General features: G+C 50.4%; 1 protein-coding gene across 7 annotated transcripts in view; it reads right to left on the bottom strand.

The window, feature by feature from the left end:
• Positions 1-3,510: 3,510 nt before the first annotated feature.
• Nfasc (neurofascin) overlaps positions 3,511-26,623 on the bottom strand; it is a 75,556-nt gene continuing 52,443 nt past the window's right edge. For 3 of the 7 annotated variants that reach the window (XM_035445238.1, XM_035445239.1, XM_035445241.1), the window contains 4 exons: positions 26,368-26,382; positions 9,156-9,287; positions 6,771-6,840; positions 3,511-3,742 (listed from right to left, as the gene is read on the bottom strand). In XM_035445238.1, coding sequence (XP_035301129.1) covers positions 3,511-3,742; positions 6,771-6,840; positions 9,156-9,287; positions 26,368-26,382 — 449 coding nt within the window. Of the gene's footprint in view, positions 3,743-6,770; positions 6,841-9,155; positions 9,288-15,856; positions 16,010-17,284; positions 17,402-21,051; positions 21,310-26,367; positions 26,383-26,623 lie in introns of all 7 variants that reach the window. The other 4 variants (XM_035445236.1, XM_035445237.1, XM_035445240.1 and 1 more) reach the window with 2 other exon arrangements.

The raw sequence follows: 26,623 nt of genomic DNA, 5'->3' as shown, positions 1-26,623 counted from the left end.
AGATGATGTCACGATCCAGATTGTTCCCTGCTGGAAGCGCTGCTCTGCAATAGGATATGGCTCTGCTGCGTGCGTGCGTGTGTATGCACAGGTGTGTGGTGGGTGGGGAGGTTGTCCAGAAACTCTACAAATACCCATGGATGTTTCTATTCCCTTCTCAATGCTGACTGTGTTCAGGGGAATCAGGGACACGCTCCCTTATTCTCTTTGTGAGGTGAGCCGAGTCACCGGCTGACTCTAGGCCCAGTGATCATTCTAGACTTTGTTGGGAGGGGGTAGTCCCTCGTAGCCTGACCTCTGGGGGCAGAGGAAATAGTCAAGGGCAGGAGCCTGCCTGGCTTTCCCTCTAATGTCCACAAGCAGAGACCCATGTGTCCTGTTTACCATATCCTAGGCAGGGTGGGGAGCAGCCAGTGCCGACCCGTACATCTAATTTACCTCTGTACAGGAGTACTCAAAAAGGGGATAAATGGGGGAGACAGACACCCTAAAGAAGCACAGCACTGGCTGTGAACCCTGCTCATCTAGACTGCCATGTTCTGCCTAGATCTGCTGGGCCCAATGGAGCAAGTTCTCCCTTAGAAGCCTCTAAGCAAACAAGGGCACCATGCTTCCAACTTAATGGTCACCGTGTCCCTGTAACTCATATACTCATTTCCAGTAATATCAGCCCTGTGCGAGCAGGGGCCACATCTGACCTCTCTCATTAACATGGTATTCAGGGCTCAAGCCTTGGCCCAGACTCAGAGAACATTTGATAAACACCCGGAATCGCTGCAAGATGAGCCACACCCTTTGCCTGTCCTTACCAGATAGGTGAAATACTAGTAGGGCGAGGCATTGCTTTGGGATGGCTGCTTGAGATCCAGGTGCAGGGAGGGGCAATACTGCTCTCCTGCTGAGTTGGGGTACACTCTGGCAGGCTGTGTGGAAAGTGGCCTCTCCCTGGAAGAAGTTGCCTCCACGTTGCAACCTCACACTGCTGTGCCTGTCTGGGGGCACCTGCCATCTCTACTTGGGAGAAGCTGGTTCTCCAGCCCAGATGTGTTCCTGCGGGGAGAGCTGTGATCAGCGGCGACTGGGGCAGTTATCAGTACCCACAAAACAACGGCTGGAGAGAAGGGTTCCTAACCTTCTCTGAATACAGAGGAGGATGGTACTAAGCCTGACAGAACAGAGACAGCCTAAGGATTTACTTCTCCCCCCAGACCCTGAAGACTAAAGCAGCCCTCTCCAGGCTGTCTGTGGCAGGGAGATAGCTACAGTGACATCTAAGAGTCCCTTCCTCTAAAAGCCTGTTGTCGATGCAATGAGCTCACTAGTTGGTGGTTCCGTGTGAATGAGGCCTGAGAAACTGACCACTCTGCTCAGATCCCAAGTATTTTCTGGAAAGGGTGACCCTTCACTTCAGCTAACAGGCACATTTCCTCAACCTTCCCTCCGGGAACAGTGACCTATACTGTAGCCATGCCCAGCTGCATTCAGGAAGTGCTAAACTAGAGCCAGGGAAGGGGACCCTGAGCACATCCCTATCCCTGGCCTTCTGCTGTTTACCCTGTCCCCTTTCACCATGAGAGCCATTCCTCGGGCCTCCAGGCAGCAGTGCTGGCCATGGTTTGGGCCAAAGGACCATGACACACTCTCAGGTTCAAACATTATTGGCTCATCTCTGGGATATGGTTTCTTACCTGCAGAGAGTGTGTGCCTATGGGCTTGACCTTCAACCGGATGCTTATCGAGTGACGCAAGCATTGTTAATACCTCTGTGGCTTAAACATATGGCAAATAATGCTTTTGGAAAGTCTCTGAAGGGCACAGCCCTGGCCCTGCCTAGGCCCCTGACTAGTAGCTCAAGTTGGAGGCCATGCCAATGGCAGGTGATCCATTCGCAGTGGTCGACCTTGCCTTCCCACAACTGCCTCAAACTGCAGACACAGCTACAGGGCGACACTCTGGCTCAAGATCTCTCATCTCTGTGTCACTGAGGCAAGGTACCTTTGGTTTCAAAAGTGAATTAGGTGGGGGATGAAGGCAGCACCTTCAAGCTGAGAACTGCAGGCCTGCAAGTGTCTCCATTAGGGCAGTCCGGGGGTAAGGGGCATGTGTGGAGTGGCTGCTTCTGGTCCCAAGGGGACACTTGCATAGGCTGCCCTGGTCCCGAGACATACATCACTGGAGGCATCAAGGCTTGCAGAGTAGGGCTAGGGATCTGGGAACTGCAGGGTTAGATGAGAGCTGCATAAGGCATACGAAGAGCTTTGCGTCCTTCCAGGCAGGGGCATCACAGCACTGTCAATACGGTGTACCTCATGGTCCCCTGATATGTATGTGTACCCTAATGAAAGGACAGATAGGCTCAGTCTGGGGGCAGCAGATCCCCATTCATATACCATGTCAAACACAAGTCAATGTCAGACACAATTGAGCAAGGAGAAGATGGGAGGGGCAGCAGCATCATTACCCCCAGATACACCAGCCATGCTCTTGTATCACAGGGATCCAACTCTCAGAGGGTAGCAGCGTAGACCCTGACTGGGTGGGCAGCTGTGGCCCTCTCTCCTCCACTCTGGGTTTCACTGCCAGAGACAAAAGAGGTCCAAACCCAGCCCCTCCCCTGCTTTTTTTTTTCTCCAGAGGGTTGCTCTGTTACCCAGGAACCACACTGCTGCATGGGGCTCAGTTGCCACAGTCCTATTCTTCATTCTTCTGTGCAGCTCACTCTCAGACTCTCTGGCAGCAGGGGCAGAGTTAGAACGAGGAGCAAGAGGTAAACCCCACTCCCAACCAAACCAGAGTGTGGCAAGGAGTCCCGCCCACCCTCTCCCTGCCCCAAAAAAAAAAAAAAAAAAAACACTGTCATTTTCCAGAAAGGAGCCAAGCCCAGCTCAGCATGGACAAGGCCGAGGCAGATGGGTGGGGAGCGGGGGTGGGGGAGGCATATGGCGAAAGGCATCCTTCGGAAACACACTGGCCTGGTGGCAGCTTGAATACTACAGCTTTTCCGCACGTCGTGTTATGGATCAATCCTTTTCGCCCATCTTTTCGTTCCCTGGGGGAGAGCCCACTTATTCTTTTTCCAGGGGCATTTTTTTTCAAAAGTAAAAGAAAATGGAGACAATGGGTTGGAAGGAGAAGATGCACAAAGCAAAAATAAAATAAAAAAAAGACGGAGAAGATTGTAAGCAATGGAAATGGATGAATGTGTGCCGAGATCAAGGGTGGCCATTGTGGTGGAATGCTCAGGGTGGCCACGACATGGGGCAAGAAATTAGGGCTCCCTCCAATGAGCATAGCTCTAGCTTTCCCATCTAGTGACACCCAAGGGAGTTGGGGCATCGCTGGGAGGGGGTTGTGGATAGCTGGGTTGCCACTGGTCCTCACAGCTTGGCAGACACCCATGTTGTACCCTTGTCCCTGAAGGTGGTTGTGGCTTTGTGGTAGGTCTGCAGTTGCTTTATCTCCCCTTCTCCCCTCCTACTTGCAAAGCAGTGCCGTGCCTGGGGTGCTCCATCAGGCCAGAGAATAGATGGCATTGACAGGTGATGTGGCCTCTGAGCTCTCATTGCCCTCTGTCTCCTCCTTGTCCTTTTTGACTGTGTACTGGCCGATAAAGGAGCCATCTTCATTGAACTGGCCCTCGCCACCTTCACCGTAGTCCACCAGGCTGTCATCACTCTCCTGCTGCTTAATGGTGCCGTCCAGAGATGTCTGGCTGCCCTGCAGGGGCTTGTTGTCCTCATCACTGGCCAGAGAGAGACAGAGAGTCAGGCCCAAACTGGCTAGCACAGTCTAAACTGGGCCTGGGGGCGGGGGCAGGCGTAGGGTAATTGGCTTCCTACCAAGCACACAGTGCAGGAGGGTGAGACTTGGAGATCATCCAGTGTTCACCCTCCCCTGGCCAGCAGACTCCACAAAAGGGAAACTGAGGCACAAAGAGGACTAGCATCTTCCCCAAGGCAGATGGCATACTGGAGAAGATTGGGGACTAGAGCAATGCTTTGCACCCAGCAAGTACAAGAGGTGGGGAGTGGGAGGGAGGGAGCATTCAGAGAAGCATGTGAGGCCTGATAGTTTGAGAAGACACTAGCACGGCTGTTAGCCCCTTCTAGCCCCTGTCCTTAAGGCCCTCCTGGTAGACAAGAGTTCCAGGCCTTGGAGATATACTGGCATTAGGCTGCTAGGATAGATGCCCAGCCCATACATATATCAGCTACACTCTCTAGCACAGTCTTTCTCAACTAGGGTCATGACCCATGGGTCATGACTATCAGAAAACACATATTTCCGATGGTCTTAGGAACTCCCAACCATACATTTGTTTTTGTTGCTACTTCCTAACTGTAATTTTGCTACCGACTGATGTCTCAGTTCCTAAGACCATTGGTACTATGTGTTTGCACAGGTTGAGAACTGCTACTTCTCCAAGCTGGTGTGGCGCCCTTCCTCCTGCCTGAAAAATTGCTTGAGAGAGAGACCAATGCTGGTTACATTTCACAGGTGACACAGGCTCCCCGGCAGGAAGCAGCTGTGGGCCAGCTGTGGAAGTCTAGAGGCCTGCAGGAGGAAGCACAGTGGTGCCAGATAGTCTGAGCAGATACACCACTCCCTCCATACTCCTAGTCTTCAGTCTTTCCCTGGCTAAACTGCCACTTTAACAGTCAGTGTGTTCTAACAGCAGCCTTGGGTAGACGGCTACCAGGAAGGGGCCTTAGATGGAGCTGGAGCGGAGCATGAACAGATGGGGCCAGCCTGCCAGGCAGTTGGCTAACCAGGCACTCTTCCATTCAAGCCTCCTAATGAACGTCCCATTCTTCCAGACCAAGACCCCTTTCCCCTCAAGAGCCCCACATGCTGAAGTCTGACTGCTGAAGTCTGGACAGTCTCTGTCCAGGGGCACATTTAGCTGAAGTCCCTGAACCCTGTACAGGAGTCCCCCTAGACCACCTAATGCAATGCTAATGCCCTGTAGTAGCATGTGGGGGGAACATGCACCCCCTTTACTTGCTAACCCCAAAGCATTAGCATTGCTTTGCCCAGAGGAGCAAAGCCAAGGTGGAAAGGCAGAGGTGGTTTCCTTGACTTCTTGTCAAGAGCACAGGCCATGTGTGCTCCAACACCTCTTGATGGAAAGGTTATAGCCAGGTCACAAAGCCACAGATCCATACCTGCCATATGCTGGGTGAATGTGACCTACTGACTTGAGCTATCTGTGTGCTCTGATGCAGGGCACCAGGAAGGACTGTAGCAGAGTGAGGCAAGTGGATCTTCAGGGCTAAGCTGAGTTTGGGCAGGAAGTGGAACTCATTACAGTCAGGTTCTTACTGCCAGGCTTCTCCCCACACATGCCACTACAGGGCACAGACGCTGCATTAGGTGGTCTAAAGGGGACTCCTGTACAGGGTCCAGGGACTTCAGCTAAATGCACCCTTGGGCAGAGACAGTCCTGCACAGTCAGACTTCAGTATGTGGGGCTCTTGAGGGGAAAGGGGCCTCAGTCTAGAAGAATGCGACTTTCGTAAGGAGACTTGAATGGAAGAGTTGGCCTGGTTGGCCCATTGCCTGCCTGTCTGCACTCCTGCCCCCAGACTTGCAAGGTCCAAGAGGACAGACATGGGGAAGAGGCAGATCTCATGAGAAGGGTATCCAGCAGCAAAGCCAAGAACAGAGTAGGAGAGCCCGCTCCTTGCTCCAAGGCACATTCCCTTAGAAACTTAGTTCTTCCGACTTCCTAAATTTAGCCTTTCCCCAGTAGGATTCTTGAACTCATTTGATGCAGGTTCTAAGAGCAGAGCCCGCAAAGCCAATGCTGGCTAGAGGGAGGAATGCTGGCAAAGGTGGGGACAGCTTGTCCTGTGTTTATCCCCACTCTGTTGGGCTACACTGAGGGCATAGAGGAAAAAAAACTCCACGGCCTTGTAACTGAGGGCCAGAGGTAGCTCTCAGCCCACAGGGAGGCTAGACCCTGCCAGGTGATCCCAGGACAGCCAGGGAGAGAGGAGGAGGCTGTCACAGTGATGTCAGGCTGGATGGACAGCTGCGGCCATAAGCTGCCAGATGGCTTCTGGGCAGGCAGCAGCTCCCTGCCCATTGACCTGGTGCTGTTTGCCAGGCTCCTGAAGAGCAGGTAGTAGAGGCTTAGAAAGAGGGAGAGGTCAGAGGATGACGGGGTGACCTGTGCAGAGTTAGCAGGGTTGGGGTGGGGAAGGAGAGCTGTTTTTTGATATTTTTCTCCCATCCTAAATGGTCCTGGATGAGATTCCATGACCTACCCTGATCCATTCCTGAGTACAGAATATACTGACCATCCAGATGGGCCAGTGACAACTTGGCAAAATCTTGACTTAAAGGTCTGTTCAGATCTGAGAGGGAGCATGGACACAGGACAGAAGCTCCACCTGGCAGTTCAGCCCCAGCTGCTTCAGCTCTGCCACCAGCTCACAGAGCAGTGAAGCTTCTCAGGCCATTCATTCTCTTGGGGTTTAGGAGTGGGATGCCGGCTGGGAGGAGGCCTGTTGGTCAAGCTCACTTCACAGAAAAGGGGCCCAGGGCTCATTTTGAGGGTAAAAGTGGAAAGAAACAAACAGGAAGTCCCATCCAGTAGAGGGTACCAGGGCTTCTCAGACTATTGGTGTACATATACCCCGCCAAATGGCTGCCACAAAGGTAAAAGCAGCAAGCAGTCTCGTGGACTGGAGGGATGTGGACACAGTGGCCCTGTGGCTGCTCTGGGCAGCAAGGCCAGCTGCCAGGGGAGGAAGGAGATCAGTCACCTGTAGTCAAATGAGCCATCTTCTTCTTTGGGGTCTTCAGGGCCCAGGGGGACATCCTTCTTTTCTCGTACTGGCCAGTAAGAGAAGGCAAGACAGACAGAGAGAATGATTAAGAATGATGTATCTGTTCTCCAGGGTACTTCTGAACACATAGACAAAAGACATCACCTTGGAGAGTAGAGGGATGGCTCAGTGACTAGGGGTACTTTCTGTGCAAGCAAGAGAACCCAAGTTCAAGTCCCATAGCACCCGTGTAAAAAGCCAGGTGTTGCTGTGTGTGCCTGTAACTCTGGAGCTGTGGGGGTGGACACAGGATTGCTGGGACTAGCCTCACTCCAGGCTCAGTGAGAAACCCTGTCTTACAGGAATAAGGCAGAGGATGATAGAGTGGGGCAGTCAATATCCTCTTTGTATCTGTGTACAAGTGCACACACCCACATCCACCACACCCTAGACACCATCTTGGGCTCAGTGACAGTCAATGACAAGCTTCCTTTTAACAAAACACTATTAATGTCCCCAGGCTCAATCAGTTGCTAAGCTGATTCTTCCTTCTTCACACCCCAAGGGGTCTTTACACCCCAGATGACAAACCTCTCAGCTCTCTGCCATTTCTCCATCAAGTTGTCTCGATATACCAGAGATGGAATCCTTTTTTTCTGCCAAAGGCAAACACTCCCTTGTTTAGTTCTTTCTCGGTTAGTTCTGAATAATAATAATCTTATATATTTCCTCACTGGTGACAGAAGTTAGCTTTCTCCTTTAAGGCAGGGATTGTGTTTCTCCAAAGCTCAGAGCATAGTACTTAGAGGGAGGATGTGGGATGAAGGTGTTTTCCCCTGATCCTCTCTTGTTGGCTTCCTCTCCCTATGTGGCCTCTGGGATGATGGATAACCAAGGCTTGTCCTGCTATGCTGTGGTTGGTCCCTCGGAGCTAGTTGTAATGTTGAAGTCAGTTATCTTGCCCTTATATTCTTAGCATTTAGCACAGAGCCTGGCTGGCATATAGCAGGTGCTTACATGAGGGACTTTTTGATGCCTTAATGGAATAACCAACCCATTTGAGAGGTGAGAATAGGCCACAGAATTAGTAGTTGTGGAAAGAACGGAAGACTAGAGTTCATGCCCTGGTTCCTGGGTTGCTTCACTTCTTACTGTATGAGGAGCTTACCCCAAAGTTGGAGAGAAGGGGACTGACTGGCTTGAGAGAACTTTCTGGGCTGGGACACTTTCTGGAAGGTCAAAGGTAGGCTCTAGGTGTACATGGTGAGGTCCTCAGGGGTTTAGGGTCCCCCAACTTAGTAAGTCTCCCTGACTCAGTAAGTCTCCCTGATTCATAAGTCTCCCCATGCTTGGACCTCTATCCAGCTCTGTTTTTTTCTCTTGCAGAGAGAAGAAATAAAACAGTGTAAATGTAGTGGAACAAAGTGAAAGAACTCACTGCTCCACCAACAAGGAATTAAATTCCTACCCTCCCTCACCTAAGCAGGAGCATAGCTTCAGGACATAGGGCTGTGGGTACCAGCCAGGGAACGAAAGAGACACCATCTTTCCTCCTCTTACCTGCTTCATTTGAGGTTGCCTGTCCCCGCTCCAGGAGCAAGGAGCATCTAGGGAATGTGTCTGGGCTGGAGCTCTAAGGCAGAAGCAGGTTCATCCTTCACTTCAATAGGGTGGCTACTCTCAGGTTACCTGTCATCTGGCCGCCTGTCACCTGACTCACCCTGTCACAGCCAGACGACTCTTGCCCATTTGAAAAAAAAAAAATTACTATTTTCTGAAACAAGAATGGAGAGGTCCTTGTCCTTGACACTGAAGGCCCTTGAGGTACAGAAGAGACACGTTTCTGTGGGACTTGAAGGAAGGGCCAGGGTGTCATTAGCACAGCCTGTCCCCAGAGCTGCTAGGTCTGTGGTGACAGGCATTGAGACAACCCTCAGAAGGGCGTGACCCACCATGTAGGTTCTCTCTGGATTATGCTGCTTCTGCCTAGGCCCTTACTCTCCATTTCTAGCATGGCCTTTTCACTTACCCACCTCTGCCCCGACCCAGCGCTTTAATGACTCTTAGGCCAATGAAAGCCACTTTGTCCCAGGCCAAAGAAAGCCACTTTGCCCAGCTAATAGGAGGAGAGTCAAGGGAAGGCAGGCCCTCTCAGTAGGAGCCAGGGTTCCTTCCATGCCTCTCTGGAGCAGCCTAGACTGCAACTTCCATTCACCCGGGGCAGATAAAATGAATTTAGTTGTTTGCTGGTAGCTTGTAAGAAATAGGCCAAATATGCCACAGGCCTGGTTCTAAGATTAAAAGAGCAGAGATCGGAGCCCTGGATCCCCGGGGGGCCTGGTGGTTCATGGGAGACCCTGACCACACCCCCCCACCTCTCACCTGGGTACTTGCCACCTCGACTCCTCTTGATAAAGCAGACAATGAGCAGGATCAGCACCAGAAGGGCGATGGCACACATGAGCCCGATGAACCAGCCCTGGGTGGCGATGTCTGCCTGGTTATTGGTGTAAGCTGGCAGGGAGGGTGGGAAGCAAACCATGAGCCATTGCCTGGGGAGTGGGTGAGGAGGAAGGTGGGGGAGGCACACAGCTATTGGGCAGATTTGTCCTAGAGCCTATTGCTCCCACCTAGCAGCCCTCTGGCCCAAGCTACTCTGCTCAAGGATGAAAGAAAATGGTCAAGGAACCAAGGGCCAAAAGATCAGAAAAGAGGCAAAGGAAAGGGGTGCAGGGAGCAGAGAAGCAGAAGGCTGAGCAGGCCCTGTAGGATGGAGACGTTTACTAAAGAGAAGGCATGGCATTGCTGTAGACTGCATGCACTGGCCACAGCCTGGTGGGAATGAGTGATGCTGCGTGGCAGCACGGTTCTAATGAATGGGCCTGCATGGTACCTGTCAGGAGGCTGAGCATGGCCACACTGCTAGCTCTGCTGGAAGACACCTTGCAGGCACAGCCTCTTTGTCCACCAGGCTTTGGCAGTGGCTCCTGGGCCAGATGGAGGTTCTGGTGGCCCTGTGCCTTTTCAAGTCTCCCCAGCTGGACTGTGCTTTCTGACAGCAGGCAGATAATTCAGGCCCAGGTGCCCAGGTCAGGCAGGCAGTGATGCCGGGTCTGCGCTTTCAAGTCACCTCACGGAGAATGCTCCTGGTGGGCTGTGACAAGCCAACTTGCCTTCCTTTCTGTGGAGACCATCTCACAGATCCCTTTGTGGTCTGAAGGGAATACAGGTGTGTCTAAAGGCAGGAGCCTATGAATCCTTTGATGGTGTCCATGCTGTCCAGGGGCTGGGGATTTGGGTTTGTGGGACAGTGTGCTAAGTACGCACTCTCCCTTCTTCCTGTGGACTAGAGGACAAAGGGGATAGTTCCTGAAACACAACCTTTCGTGGGAGTGAGATTGAAGAAGGGAAGGATACATGGAATGCAACATACCCAAGGAAGCCCAGAGCAGGCTTGGGAGAGTTAGGAAGCCGGTGGGGTGAGTCACAGCACCAAACCTTCTCCTAAGAGACATTGGACCTGTGACACCCTGTCCCCTAGCTTCTGGGTACATTTTACCCTTTGCCAATAAGAGGGTGGCAAAACTTTCATAGTTGTCTCAGGGCCAAGCCGAATACACCATGCCAGGAAGGTTCTCTCTATAAACACTAAGGAGCGGCGCCCCAATCCTAGCTGACTTTCTGCAAAGAAGCCTAGTCCACAAGACATATGACTGTCGATCTCTGTATGCTGGGGAGAAAAGCCTGCCCTGTTTCGTTTCGTGCTCCTGTCTGGTGTTCCCCACACAGCAACCCGAGATCCCACAAGGTACTAAAATACTCCTTTGCTTCAATCCTCTAAAACTCCTAAATGCTGTGAGAGGATAACCCACATTCCTCATCCAGTCAGGCTCTGAAAGGGAGCTGGCCCTATCACCTGTAGTTCTACGTCCCTCTCCATACTCCAACCCTTCAGCCACTGGCATCCCTGCCTCTGGACCTTTGCAGCAGCTGCTCTTTCTACTGAGGAAGACCAGTGAGTCTTGCAATGACTTCACTGCTTAGCTCTTGTCCTAGAACTGGAGGAAGACCCATTCCATCATAACTTTACCTCATCATTTTGCTGGACTTTGCTGCTCAGGATTCAGTAACCCTGTTATTTCTCTTTCATTTCTCTCTAGAGTTCCCCGGATCCTTCCCTGGACCAGGAGAGCCTGAACCTGCACAGCCTCTGCAGCTGTCCCCTCCTTATGTGCCAAAGTTTTTTTTCTTCCTCCAAAGTTTAATTGGAATGCAACACTTTGGTCCTTCATTCCTGTAAGGACCCCTGGACTGCCAGCATGTTCCATTTCTTCCTCTTTGCTCTCTTCTTTCTGTGTCTTAAAACACAAACCTAGAGGAACCTGTCAGACCTTCTGAGATGGCCCATGCTTTGTTCTGATCAGGTCGACCCATTATCTCTCATGGTCTCCAGGTCCTGGCAAGTCTGCTCCTCATTCACAGGAAGCTGACTTCAAGGTGCTGTAACCATCATGTCTCAGTTACCCTTTCGAGTAAGCAGACCTCTCCCACCCCTACTCTCCCCACCCTGACTCTGACCCCAGGCAAGTCTTGACTTTGACTTGGCAATCCTTTTAATCATCTCTTGTACCCACAGCCAATGCCACAGCTCTGAGTCCAACACTCTTCCCTAACCTCTTGGCTTGAATTTCCATACATGTTCCACATCTAAGGATTATTGTCAATCCCCCCCCCCAAACAACTCTGATACATGATGTGCAGCACCAATGCATCTTGGCACCTATGGGTGCAGTGAGGCTAACGTTACCACTCCCATATGTTATTTAGATAATGCCTCTCTTATTTCCTGCCACAAGGAATTCAAGCCTGTCTGGCTTTCTTCCTGCCTTGTTCCCACCCTACCTAAGACTCTAGATTGCCGTCCTGTTATCTGACTACATTTTCACATTCCTCCCTCCAGAGCCTCTCTGGTCACTCCAACTTACAGCTTCTCTGGACTATGCTCTCACCTTCTCCCCTTTCTATGCCAATTAACATGTAATTGTTCTGTTTCCTGGATCCTGGTTTCCTATTGTGCTGCTCTAGTTTTGAGAACAAGGTGACCCTCCCAGTACTCAGCATAATGCAATCACATAATAAATGAGCAGTGATTATTTACAGATGAACACACCCACTTAATGCTAATGTAAGAAAGATAACCTGGGACCCCACTCTTGGTTTTCCCCATACCAGCCAGTGGCCACATGGATCCTCCTGTCTACGTACCATGCCTAGGCAGTAGGTGAGGGGATTACTTCACTTGTGTTTGGACAGTGGCACCCACATTTTGCAGAGAGGTTGGTTTGCATCTCTGCAACGACCCGTTTGCACCCCCATCTTCCTTGTATTTGTTCTGATACTCTGGCAGCCATCTCCACGACATGCCCTTTCTCTTCAGAAAGAAGGTCATGATGCCTGGGGAAAGTGGTTACAGGGGCAGTTTAGAAGGCAAAGACAGCGTTCCACTCCTGACAGTACCAGGAGAAGTTGAAATGCAGCTTCAGATGATTGGAAAAAATATAAAAAAATAAAAATTCTTTCGAACTTCAGACACAAAACCAAGTGGGGCCAACTGACTACACCTTGCTATAAAGTAAGTTGGTTTCTCAAGAACAGAACATAATAGAACAATCTCAGCTTGGACTGAGAGGAAGCCATTTGAGTGAAGCTCCGGAGTTGCTACACTTGACCACCAATGCCACACTCCATTGATCTACTAAACTGTCACTGAGATGCTAATGCTATCAACCTCCAGAGACAGCATTTATACTCCCCACCTCCAACCGGAAATGACAGGAGCCGTTCTTCTTCCACCACAGGCCTGGCAAGCACAAGACCAAATGCCTCTTGCCCTGGACTAGAAGAAGTGTTCACATTCAACCCTTCTAAGCCACACCTGAAGCAAAGCTAGTAGTCTTCCCAATTGTAGCCAGAGTGACCCCACCTTGCAGCAAGCTTCCACCTATCTATTCTATACACAAAATAAGCCAGCCTTTCCATGGTTGGGCAGCATTTTCTGAGACCAGGATGGAGTATGCAGAAACATCACTTTCTCAGACTGGTTTTGTTTGTGCCTTTTCTCAGACTGGTTTGTTTGTTGTCCGAGCCTGTAGTCATCTCTACTGCCTGAACCCTGGATAGTGCACTGAAACCACATTTGCATCAATCCAGCTGGAGACTCAGAGTCAGAGGCTTGGTACTAGGGGTAGTTGGCAACTTGGGGAAAATGCACCTGTCTGTAGTTGTCTACCACTCTACAAATGATTGCTAATAAATTCATTTTATTCAAACATAACATGAATGAGTCATTCTATGGGCTTTGGTGCCAATTCCGATTTGGGGCAGATGTTAATTTAATGTCTTCCTGGAAAAGTTCATGCAACTTCCAACCTATTTTTATTTTTTAAATTTATTTATTTATTTATTTTGGTTTTTCGAGACAGGGTTTCCCTGTGGCTTTGGAGGCTGTCCTGGAACTAGCTCTTATAGACCAGGCTGGTCTCAAACTCACAGAGATCTGCCTGCCTCTGCCTCCCGAATGCTTGGGATTAAAGGCGTGCACCACCAATGCCCGGCTCCTCCAACCTATTTTTAAAAGATGGGAAATTCACTTCCTAACCAGAGAGTTCATTCAACTCCCATGTCTAGCTGGAGGAATCTGGCTTGGCCATACACAACAGGCTCATCACTGAAATTCATTCTAAAGATGGATGAACAAATAACATAACAGGGATGACTTTTCTTCATGCACAAATATGGCTGCCCTCCCTCAAGTCCTGAGTCACCTTTCTCCATATACCTTGTCTCATTCTGTAGTCTCTCTGGCCTCCATGAGGTCTTAGCTGCCTGCTGCCCGATTCTAATGCTTAGGTCATCCACGGCATCCCAGTAGGGAAGCATGGGTGGGCCCGTTAGACTCTATGGTCATGTATTTGTAGCCCCACAGGTTGCTGGTTTCAGAAGCTTTAATAAGCGATGATTAAGTTCCCAGTGGGATCTTTCTAGCAAGGGTTAGAAATCCTGTTAGCATTCCCAGAAGTCCTTTCTCCTTCCTTCCTGAACCACAGCAGCATGTCATCTGCAGACTAAAGTGATGGCCTGTGGTTGACTAACTGACCTGTGGTTGGGGCCCAGAGATATTCAGAAAAGCTCTACTTTGATGAAACACAGAGATCTGGGGGTTTGTGCGGCCTTGCCTCTGGAGTCCACCTACAGGAAACCGTTTTGACACATTTTTACAGGCACACACAGACTTCAGAGAGTGAAAGCATTTTCTTTTCCTCATGTGGTTTGTACACAGTAGTTTCTAGCCAGCCTAGGAGGAGGCGAACAACCTGAACTCAGAGACAGGGTACTGAGCTTGCCTGAGAAGGGGTCAGGGAAGACTTGTGGATGCTACATGTTTCCTGGGCTCTTAACTGCAGGCAAGCAGTCAGAGCCTCTTCAGATCCAGCAGAGAGAAAGAAAACTAGGTATCAATGACAACATTCAGAACCAAGTATCAGCCATTATTAACTCCCTACCCCCAATACTGCATGTTTAATACTTGAAACAGATTAGGCCAAACCCAAAGGGAGGGTCTGTCCTTTCCTTTTCTCTCTGGCTCTCTTTCTGGCCCTTATCCACAGCACTTAGAGAGACAGCTCTCAAAATAGGCAGTGCTGGATTCCCCAGCATCTCTAGGATGGAGTTCTACCCTCAGGCATCATCTTTGCTTCTTGCCCATGAGCCTGGGATCTCCAACAAGGTTCGAGTCCAGCTACCTGCTCTGTTCTGCCTGACGCTTCCCATGTAACAAGATGGCCTGGTTGCTCACTCAGACGTCCTGCCTGAGTGTGTCTGGCTCATCTTAAGCAAAGAGCTGCACACTCAGATTCTATGGCCTGGAAATGTGCAGGACTGGCAGAGGCCCAGCAGGGAAGACACACTAGGAGGGACCAGGCTAGAAGAGGTAGGGTGAGTCAAGGTTGCAGACGGACAGTGACTCCCTAGATACAAGCTACCAGCATCATGTGGCTAGGCGAGGGAACAGTAATGAATATTCAAGTCAACATTCAGAAATTCACATAAATCATTGTGGGGTTTCCCCCATCCTGTGTGTCTAATAACCCGCGTCTGACTAGGCCATCCCTAGAGGCAAAGGCTTATCCTTTTCTTGCATAATCCCTTTCCCTACCTCCCCTTAGCCCCAGGGCTTCAACTTGGCTGTGTCTCTGATATGAAAGATACACACAAATGCACACCCGCAGACAAGCAAGTGCCTCTGTGTTTGCAGATCCCCAGCTGCCCCCACCAGAAGAGAAATTTCTAAGCCTGGTCCCTCCAGAGCCCTAGGTAGCCTAGCCATTTGCTATAATGAAGATGCTTCTCTATCCAGGCTAAAGCTCCTACAGAGCCCGACTGTCATCGTCCTGCCCCTAGCATGATTAAAAAACAAAGCAAAACAAATCAAAACAAAACAAAAAAAACAGCCAAAACCCACTTACTTTTAAGCAGGACAAACTTGGAGTGAAATGAAATAAAAACAAAACACTGATGTCAGCAAGCCAGCAACACACACATTGGTCCCAGGGCTGGTTGGTTGCTCAGGAGATTTCTGAATCAAGACCCAGGTTGCTCTCTTCCCCTCATTTTACCTGGAGAGAGCAAGCTCCCAAACAGTGGGGCAGAATGCATGACTCTCTAGCCCCTCCCTTACCCCTGGGCCCCTCACACACACTGACCACACTTGTGCATGCACTGAGCCCTTTTGTTACAGACGTGGTGGGGAACCAAGCATTCACTGTCCTCATTATTCAGCCCTTTGTTTCCTGATTCCCAACTCACCCCCCACCCCTACCCAGGGCCAGAGCCTGGCTCACTCTCCACTGGGACATGCATATCTGACTGGCTCTTTTGACTTCCTGCAGGCCAGAGGCACGCCATGCAAGGCAAGGAATGGGGTGGAGATGAGACCTGTTTCCAAGAAGAGACAAGCAGGAAGCTGGGATGAGGATGAGATGCCCATGCTTGCGGGGGGATGGCAAGGCCAGATCCCCTCTCACCTGTACTGGTCATAAAGGTGATGACGGTACTGCTGATGCCCTCGTTGTCCCGGGAATACACCCGCAATGTGTACGTCATCCCGGGATAGAGGTCTGTCAGCTGTATAGGCTGGGCCTGGGCCTTAACAGGGATAGTTTTTTTCGTATGGTTGCCTGGGGAACAGAAACCTAGGTCAGCTTACAACCAGGCACCGGGAGCTGGAGAGAGTGTTTAGGTCCCTGTTCATCTGTCAAAAGCAGAGGGGTGGGGAAAGAGGGCTAAGGCTCCCTGGGTCCAGTCCACCACACAGAACAGGCAGCTCCCTGACGCCCAGCATGCAACTCTAACTCTTACATGACGTCTCCCCCTGAAGTCTTGCTTCCTCACTACAGACTTAGCACTAAGCACATCAAGATTGGCTGCCTCAGCCTTGAAGCATGTCAACTGCCGTGAAAGTGATTGACTTTCTGCACCAGAGCCTCTGGGAGAGCCAGCGTGCTGGTTAGTATGTCACATGGTTAGTATCTCACATGGAGGTGAGACAGGATCCTTGGCTTTCACTTCACTCTTGGCCTCGTTTTGAACTATTTGCCACATTGCAAATTCACATTGCAAAGTATCTGTGTCTCTGGGTTGTGGGAGGGAATGATGGTGGCAGGAAGCTTAAAACAGCCAGACCTAAATAGGGACTCCAGACCCTGAGGATCTGCAGCCCTCCTCTCAGAACCTAGCTCCAGGTTTTCATTTCCTAAGAGTTCTTGGGGGAAGGGAGTAATCCAGCTGTGTTTTCTGTCTGCCTTGTTGATTTCACTGCTTCTAGCACATGTTAGAGAGGTGTGGGCTTTGCCCTGCAGAACCAGGGGCCCTTGTCCAGAGAAGGCAGATCTTTGGAACACATTCTGCAGTTCATTCAGGTTTTTTGTTTGTTTGTTTTGTTTTTGAAATCCCAAGCTCTGATAGAGCACATGGCTGACCTTGATAGAGCACTGGCTGTCTGGTCTGTGTCTGTGACTGCTGCCTTCCACTATTCTGTGGACAGGGAGCAGCTGCAGCACAGGTCTGAGTCCTGGACCTCGCAACAGAAGCATCAGAACACCCAGAGTCTTGGCCAGGAGATCAACAAGGAAACAAGACCTGGCTCACTTTCGGATACTGGAAATCCTTATTCTGGGCAAGAGCGGGGACCCAGGTCACAGTCCACAGATCCTACACCACACATGCAACTCAAGGCCTTTGCTAATGGATTTGGAAGTCCCTTCCTGTTCAAGCCTGCTCCTTCCACTTCTGCTAGCTCTGGCAGGGATCGATTTCATAAGACAACAAGGAAGCCAGGCTAAAAGGCTTCTAAGCCTGGGGGGAGTTCAACAGGATCTCCTTAATGGGTATCTACCACTACCCACCACCGCGGCACCGCGGCCGCCACCCCCACCCCACATAGCAATGCTTACTGTCGATGTACTCAACCACAAAGTCAGTTCCAGGCCTGAAATTGTGTTTCCAGGTGATGTTGGCCCATTTACTGTTGGGGAGCACCGTGACGTTCCAAATGGACTGCTCACCGGGGGCTGGTGGACGGGTTAGAAGAGGAGTTAGTGGTGAGGAGAGAGGAAGTACAGGAGACTCAGAGATGCACATTTTACATGTGTAAACTCTCACACCCAGAGTCTGCTGGGGAAGGGAGGAGTCAGGAACAGCTGTGCAGGGGGCTCAACACAGCTACAGGCTGCAGTCTTGACAGCCAGGCCAAAGGTACCCAGGGATGCACAGGACCTGTCTGTATGTGAAGGGGATTGAGAAGTTGTCTCTCCTCACAAGAAGGGGTTAGGAACAAGAGTGGGCTTTCAGTCATTACCCCTTGGGGCTCTAATCTGGATTTATTGCCTTTTTGGGTCCCTTGTCATAGATTTAAACAGGGTAAGGAAAGGGGCAAAGAAACAGGCCCTGTGTGGTCAGGATGTTGGCAGAGGGGGAGAGAGTAGGCTTTCCTCCTTCAACTAAAAGGAGAGGGGTTGTTGCTTTTGAAAATCAAGCAGGAGTGCCTTGGGAGTATGGCTCAGTACTGGGGTGCTTCCTGGGCATGTGGGTTCCATCCTTAGCACCACCAAAAGAAAACCATGTAAGAGCGAGATGCTAAGGACGAGACTAAATACAGGAAAACTCTCCTGGCTTTCTGAAGCTTTGAGAATACTAATCAGGTAACTTTGATCTGAGGCCCTCTGGTTAATGAGAACCTGGATGACCTGGACTGTGGTCTAGAACCTCAGGGTCCCTGGTACAGTCAGAGCTGATGTCCCCAACACAGGCTAGACAGGACCAAAAGATGGTGAGCTTCCCTTGGCATCCAACCCTTAGTGTTTCCTGTATTAGAAGAGCCCTGCTTGTTGGCTTCTCGGTCACAGAGCCATTGAGGCTTGATCTCTACATAACAAAGAGGACACTAATTATCAAGCACCTGGGGGCTGGAAGCTACTTTATCAAAGCCACAATGCTGTCTGAAACCATAGCCCATATACAGGAGAATGGCAGCAGCCTTCAAATGCCAGAGTCCCAGAAGTCTGATTACCACATTTCCCAGCAAAGGTTTAGCAGCAAAAGACTTGCAAGGATGCTTGTAGTTCAAGGGCTTGACAAACATGGCTCGTGTATATTTAATTAGAATGCAAGGGGGCACTGTCACCAGCTCACTCGTCAGACACAAATGAATAGAGTATGTTGGCGATGCATTTATTCATTATCTAGTCGACTCGTGATTGAGTCTGCAGGGCTGGGGAAGTGATAAAAGATTCCCTGATTTTCACTTCAAAGAAGTGTTTTTTGTTTTTTTTTCCTACTGCAACCCTGTCAGGTGTTGTTTGCCCCAGGTGAGCACAATGTTTGTCAAATGAGGAGTTGAGAAAAAGGCTCCACTGATGGCAGCAGAAGGCCTGCTGCCTGGGAGGGAAGGAGGCTTTTTTCTCCTGCAAGGGCCATTTTGATCCCATTGGCTGTTTTAGGAGTTCCCCCTCCCTGGAAGTTCAAGGATCTTGTAGTAGTAATGAAGCTGACTAGCCCTGGTGTGGGGGTCTTTCTTGCTCCTAACCTCAGGGCTCTGTATGACACCTAGAGAATTTGCATCGAAACAGCTCGACCTCCCAAAGTAATATTGAGCCAGATTCAAGGCTCTCCAAGGGAGTGGTGATGATCAGGGTGCTTTTAGGAAAGGCCAAGCAGGGGCTGGAGAGAGGGCAGTGAGTCAATGCTCATTGTTCAAGCCTGTCAGACTGAGTCGGATCTCCAAAACCCAAACAAAAGCTAAAAACAGAAACACAAGTGTCTGTTATTTCAGACCAGGAGAGGGGAGGCTGAGAGAAAACCACGTGACACTTGCAGGCCACTGTGTGGAGCAGCAAATGACCAGAGGTCCCGTCCCAAATCCAGAGAGCTGGAAAGCCAGCACCAACACTCATTCTCTCATATTCATGTATGGACCTGCATTCACACACACTAACATGCACACAGTAACATGCGCGCACACACACACACAAACACACATCACACACACAAAGAAAAACCCAAGCAATGGGAGACCAGATGATTTTGAGGGTCAAGATGGTGCCTGTTAAAGAACAGGGGTGTTCGGAGGGAGGGACCAAGGTGAGCTGTGAGCACTCTTGAAGTCAAAAGGAGGCCATGTTTAGCATGCATTGCTCTGTGGATTCCCAGCACCTAAATCTAAAGATGACACAAAGGATGCCCTGAAAAAGGACAAGTTATGAAACATTGCATGTTAAGATATAAGACGAGATGAAGATGAATCTCATTTAAAAGATTCCTGGGAAGCTGAGACACTTCACAGCTGTCCCCAAGCTTTCTACACCATCAGGGCTGTGGCCAGGCCCTCTGCAGCTTCAGGCATAGTTGACACTAGGGCTGTGAGTCATGGGGCCAGTGCTGCCTGGTTTAGAGTGATGTTTCTAGGTCAGGAATTGCCAGTGAGCAAGATTCATTGTTTCTGAATTCTTGGCTCACTTCTGTGAATTCAAAGCACCCTAAGGATTCAAAGGCCTGCTCTGATGAAAAAGATGCCTCCCTATGACCCAGAGGACAGCAATCCCCAAGTCGCTGATGGCATCTGATTGTGTGGAAGGCCTCTCCTGGGTTGGCTTTCCCCCTAAATGTCATGTTTACATTCTAGCACTGTGCCTCTAAAGTACGGCAGCATTTCCAAGTGTGGAGCAATGTGTCAGCTGTGAATCACCTGCCTCTGCCTATGGTTCACTTAACACCAGTAACTGAACTAGAACAAACACTAACAGGAGCCACAAGCCTCCATCTACACCCAGAGGCTGGTAAGTGGGAGGATGGGAGGCAGTGAGGCTGGGGAGGTAGAGGGACTTGCCCAAGAAGCAAAAGCAGTGAATGAAGGCCAGGGATCTATGACTCTCTAGGAATGGGAGCCTTCTGGGTGCTTCCTGGCAGTCTTTCCATTGGCTTCCACTGCTATTTTTACAGCTGCCCCCTGGGTCCAGGAAGTTAGAGACCCTCTGCTCTATGGTAATAAAGGGCCGGTGCTTGGTATTCAGAATTGATTGAATTCTCTAAGTCCAGGGACCCTAAAGGCCATCCCCAGAACTGCAGTTTTTCCTCCAGATGAGCATTTTAGGGGTGCATGGGGGAACAAACAGAGCATTGTCAGGCATTATGAACTGGTAACACTACTTCCTGCATGCTCTAACTTTTAAAAAGAAATACCCACAAGAATTCCTTGGGGACAGAGGTGCAAGGAATGGGCAGGAGTTCCAGAGGCAAAGCCGTATGGCATGGCAGCCACTCCCTGCTCCTCCTTCTAGCCTCTGTCCCTAGAGGTGGACAGACATGGTGTAGCTAGCAGCTTTCTTGGCCAGGCACACAACCATTAGAACCTTCCCTTCTCACCACGTTTCTTCCCGAGCACCCATCCCTGGCCGACTAGTTGGCATATGCTTGGGGCTCTCTCAGAGAAGCCTGGTGCTCTGTTGAATGGCAGGATCTGACTAGCATAAGGAGTGCTGAATGGCGGATGATCATCCATGTGTGCTCAGGGTGGGGATTTCGGGCCTTAGTGTACAAAGTAAACCATGGTGGGGCTAGTCAAACACCACCCCAGAGCCCACCACTCAGCTGAAGAAGTCTGGGTTGTCTGGGGAAGCTATGAGGTGGGCTCAGAGGGGCCAGGAGCATGGGCAATGCACAATACCGGTTTCGTGAATCTTAGTCCCAATGGTGGTAGTGGGAGGACTCTCCGTGGTGGTGGTGGTGGTGGTGGTGGTGGTGGTGGTGGTGGTGGCAGCGGTGGTTGTAGTAGTTGTGGCGACGGTGGTGGCGATGGTGGTAGGTACAACAGTTGGGATGATGGGGATTGTTGTGGCTTCACTGGTGGCAGCCAGGGCAGGAGCATCAGTACTGCTCACAAGGCCTGTGGTACCCACAGTAGTCGGGGGTAACGTGGGAGGAGCTAAGAGGGAAATGGGAAATAACCGAGTCTGGTTGGTCTGGTAGCACTCAGCTAGCTCATGTGGCCCCCACGTGCAAGGCAGGCAGCCCAGTGGGAAGATGGGCTCAGAAGTCAGAAGCCTCCCCAAGCATCCGCACTGGTCCAGGAGGACCCCAGCAACCGATACACAGCCATGGGAGGGGAAGAGAATGAAGCTGCTGTGTGTTTCATTTTCTTCTCATGGTCTGCATAGCTTGAAGCACCCAGCATGCATCCAACCAGGGATTAGGACAGTGGCCGAAGGACACACGTACACTGAATCATTTGAATCCCAGGGATGGCACAGAGAGTGGGCCAGAAACACCATGTGGGTCCAGTCCTGGAGCCTCAGCTCAGAAGAGATGTGGGCAGGTGACTGGGCTCTGCCCTTCAGGGACTAAAAGCAAGCTTGCCACTCCCAGCCCCTCCATCCAAAGTCCCCCTTTATCATCTCTGTGGTTTCTGTCCCCCTCCCCCATCTCTCCCTTCTTTGCCTACTGGCAGCTGCTCCCTCCCTCCCCTCCGCCACACACTCAAGTCCTTCCTGTTCCCATTAGAACATAGAATGCATGACAGTGTGGCCTGTGATGGGCAACCTTAGTCTCCGGGTAGAAAGACACAAATTGCATCAACAAAGGAGCTGAGTGCCATGCCCCCTCTCTGTGGAATCTTCATCCGGGTCACAAACATCTGGCTCATATTTGGCCTGACTTGCTTATCTAAAGCAGACTTTTCATGTTAGTCGGCCCTGGGGCCTAGTCCACAAATGCAGCAACGTTTTCATACCACTCTTCCTCTATAAAACTGTCAGAGAAACTAGCAAAGGGGCTGCCTCTCCTTACTTTCAAGATCAATATTTGTTAAGACTCATAGTGTGAGGATGACCAGGCAAGTCAGAGAGCAGAGCTCTCTCTCTCTCTCTTGTGACATCACTGACAATGATCTGACCACTGTTTACTTTCTGGTGTTGGCAGTAGGCAGGACTTAGACATAAACAGTAACCCTAACTTCTGAGGAATAGTGATATCTGCCTCAAATCTCCAGAAATCCTGGAAAATAATACCCCCTGCATCTTCCATCCTTACGGAAGAGAGCTTGGCCAGGGATGGAAGGTAGAGAACTTTCCCCAGGACAATCAGACTCCTGAACCTAAGCCGACTTACTGTACTTCCCTGGGGCTCTGGTGTTACAAGCCCCTATTAGGAAGAAGGGCACATTTTCAAGGCTCCTGAAGCTTCCCTACTTGCTAAATCAGAGCTATTAATGGCCCTAAATGTGGGGACTACAAAGTCACACTGGGAAGATGTCTGTCCATTACATCTCAGAGAATCCAAGGGACATTCAAAGTCAATAACACTGTATTTCCCTACCTCCAGTCAACTTTCAGACATCAAGAAGGCATTGGGAGGAGTGGCTAGGGTGGGGTCAGGGAGCAGACAGAAGCCTTTCCTTCTTATCATTCCCCCGCCCGCCCCCAGGGGTGAGTTCAGCCCTAGGCCAGAAAGTCAATTCAGTGCTCTTAACACTCAGCCCAAAGGGATTGGCTTATCATAACTACCCACCAACATGCTTGTGGAAGCATGGACTCACAAACAGAAGAGCAGAGAGACTGGAAGGCACAGATCAGTTGCTTCAGGGCTGGTCTCATATCCACCCTGACCTTGGTCACAAGTGACAGACAGGAAGAGAGTCTGTCCCTCTGATCCACCCCCTGCCCTTGGCTACATGTGGCAGATAAGAAGAGATTGTGTTCCTCTGAACAAAGTAGCTCTCACCTAGTTCTTTATGAATGGTGTATTTTCTAGTACTTTCTGGCAGATGAAATGTCCACAAGGCCCTCTTTCCAAAGGGTGTCATGAGAAAATACTCCTTGTAACTTGAGCCTCTTGCCCTGCCCTATCCTATAGCCCAGGGACCTGGGTTTCTGTCCCCTCAGAATACAGTAGCTATTCATTTTACAGGGCCTGTGAATCCAAGTCCATTTTCCTCAAACTCCTCCTATGGCGGCATCCTTTAACATACAAAGACATATACACCTCTCCTACTCCCTTGGAGCCACATGATTTCCAGGGCAGCCCAGCAAATACCCTTGGGACAGAAATGCTGAGAGATCAGAACGGGTTTCCAACTGTGTTTGGCAGCTTGAAGACAAGGGTGAGAAGTGACTATGTGGACGTTTCCAGCCAACATTTGACAGCTACTCCTACCAAGTATTCTCTGTGGTAATAGCTCCTGGGTACTTCTTGAGCTCTGAGGCAAGCCTTAGGGAATAAGTGAGAAGGAGAGATGGGGAGAGAGGGCAGCTTCTGGGGTGCTCCCAGTGAGATCCTATAAAGAGTAGACCCCAGAGGTCACAGCTGGCAAATGCATGCCCCCACCCACTCATTGCTGTATCTATTATCAGGATGGAGGGCTATAGGATACAGTGAGGGCAGAGGCCAAGAGGAAAGGCACTGCAGTCACAGAGAGAACCATCTAAATCTGGGACAGGTACAAAGCCTGGGGCAGGTAGGCAGGAAGGGATGAGCTTTTCACAAGGGAACTATGTATTTCTCAGGACATTCAGAGCATTTAGACCCTGGACTGAGCTGGGGAGAGGGTGGAAGATTGGTGAGTCCTTAAGTGTGGCTGGCATAAACAGAGGGGACCACAGGCTAGGCAGACATATTCCTGTGCTAGAATGTCATTTTTTAGTCACAGCAGGAACAGTTTGGAAATGGTTTGGGCTGCTACTGATTGGTGGTCACAGCTGGCCAGCAACCTAGAGAGAACAATGGATGTCAAGTACCTAAGATGGTTTTAGGGTGCCAGGAAGGTGCTAGATCTGGAAGCCAGAAGTTGGCCAAAATAGGATGGGTCAACCCTATAGAATATCTAAGGCCCCAAGGATGACAAATAGCTAAGGACTTGCGCATCTGGGAGAGCATTGTGTAGAGATAGAGAGAAGACACATTTTGCTCATTTTCTCATCCTCCTAAACCTGCCACAGAGCTGAGTTCCTATCAGCTACCCACCCAACATTTTCAGATCTGAGCTGAGTCAAAGACAAGAACAGTTTCCAGACATTCCAAGATGGAATGCTCGGTCCAAGATTGTCCACATGGCATGAAGACTCCCCCAGCCAAGTCACAGATTGTTAGACAGATGGCAGCAACCCTAGCAGACTGAAGATACAGGTGGACGAGAGGGTTTATCTTCACTGAGCGATATAAGGACTGATCCATCTTGGGGGAAGTACTGAAGTTTGGTGAGGATGATAAGGAAGAGGGTGGTGGGCTGGACGTTGCTCCCTTTGAAAATGTAGACCCAAGTTCTACTGCCCCAGAAGGTGTTGTGTATGCAAAGCTGAGAACATCTGATATTACTGGCACGTCTCAGCTACAAAAAGGTACAATCTGCCCTTCCCAGTGTGTCATGTGGAAATTGGAGCCTGGGAAACACACTTGATTGACAGTAGAGACCCTGGGCCCATTCTGCATGGTATGATGAGTTTAGATCTTTTAAAATTGGAAGGAAGAAGTGGAAGGAGGGTTGGAATAGCACCTCTCGTCCCCCTTGTGATGGCAGCTCACAGGAGGACTGCAGAGGCTGCCCCCCCCCCAACACAGTAGACTTCTTGCAACCGGATCCACTACATTGGATTTGGAGTGCCAGAACTGGGAGGGAGACAGGAAGATGCTTGACCAATTTGCCTTGAGTTGACTTGTCCCGAGTACCTGCTGTCACGATTGTGGAAGAGACTCACACAGGAAGACAGGGCAGGGCCACCGTCCCTCGAGCATGGCAAGAATGGTTTGATCTATAATCCCCAGGCCCTGGCCAACTCTGTGTCTCAAATCTTGGAAGGGGGCTTTAGATCTGGTGGGAAAGCAAGGCTGGCCTAGTTACTGGGTGGGAGGAAGAGACTGAGGGAAGGAAGCATGGTGGTTTTTTCTTTTTTTCTTTTTTTTTAATTACTGGCAGATCTAGCTGGCAAAACATGAAAACATAAGGAGGGTATGCAACAGAAGCAGAATCAACTTAGGAAGGAGCAGGTGGAAATAAATGGGCATAGGTAGGAAGGAGACCAAGTGGGCTAGTTAATAAATAGCGAACTCGGATGATGCCTGCCTGGCTTTTGATTCCCTCACCCAAAGCTTGTGTCTTTACGAAGCTTGTGTCTTATGGAGCTTCCTTATGCAGGCATAAGTGTGCTCAGGCTTCTAGCCTTTGTAATACCCCAGGCATTCTGTCCTCAGCTCCTAACTCATGGGAAGATTCAAGTTCAGAGGAGCAGGAAAGGAACCCCAGCATCCCCCGCCTAGTTCCCTGGCTTGAGGATAGCCCTCTAAGTTAGAGCCCTTTGATGGTCCTCAGACCAAAGACATGGGGACTGAAGGGGGGCATTGTTAGCAGGTTGGCTTTTAACATAGACCCATCTGCCCAGTGCCTGACCCCAAAGGAGAAAGTCTCTCTCCACATCAAATACTGAGGATCTGAGTTTCTGGGTCAAGGAGATCTTCAATCCCTGACACCCAGTGAGACTCCAGGCCCTGGAGCCCCGGTCTTACTCACAGACATGCTTGCTTATTCTCACTGAGTGGAACATATGCTAACTGGTGGGAGGGCGCTGGGTGCCCCCATGCAGCATGCAAGGCCAGCATGCACAGTGTGCTCACCCTTTCAGGGGATTGTGGCATCCTCAGGAATAGGAGCCAGCTGTTCCCTCTATAGCACATCTTCCAGAGCTATCTAATTGCTCAGAGATGTCAGGTCCAGCAAGGCTTGGGTGGCCACAATAGATAAAATCCACATGTGAGACCCCTTCCAAGACAGCCTCCTTAGTAGGGGCAGGCATTGCGTGAAAGGACCGGGCGTATTCACCCCTTCCAGTCAACACTCGCTATACAACTTCCTTTCAAGTCTGGCTTCTCCTCTGAAAGGGTGAGCCTGGAGCACACTTTCAGCCTGAGTCACTTTCTCTTGCTGGGCTCTGGCCAGCACGGGCTCCATCTGCACTGCCCCGTGCCATGCCCATTACCTCTGTTGCTGGTACAATACCTGCAGTTGGAGTAGCTTCAGACACAGCACCCAAGATGGCCAGACAGAGAGGAGAGCAGAGGAGAGGGGAGAGAAAACAGCATAGGTGAAACCATAGAAGAAAGCAGAGAAGGTCTGGCTCCAGCCTGACTCCAGTGGTGTGACTAGGTTGCAATCCTGAACATGCTAAACAGTGTTCAGATAGTCATGCTCCACCCCCACTGGAGTCGGGCAGGTTCCTATTATTCCATCTGGGGCTTAGAGACCTTTCTAATAC

Source organism: Cricetulus griseus, chromosome 5 (assembly GCF_003668045.3).
Source record: "Cricetulus griseus strain 17A/GY chromosome 5, alternate assembly CriGri-PICRH-1.0, whole genome shotgun sequence".
NCBI lineage: Eukaryota > Metazoa > Chordata > Mammalia > Rodentia > Cricetidae > Cricetulus > Cricetulus griseus.
The sequence above is the reverse complement of the archived record's forward strand: the minus strand, read 5'-3'. Positions and strand labels throughout refer to the sequence as shown.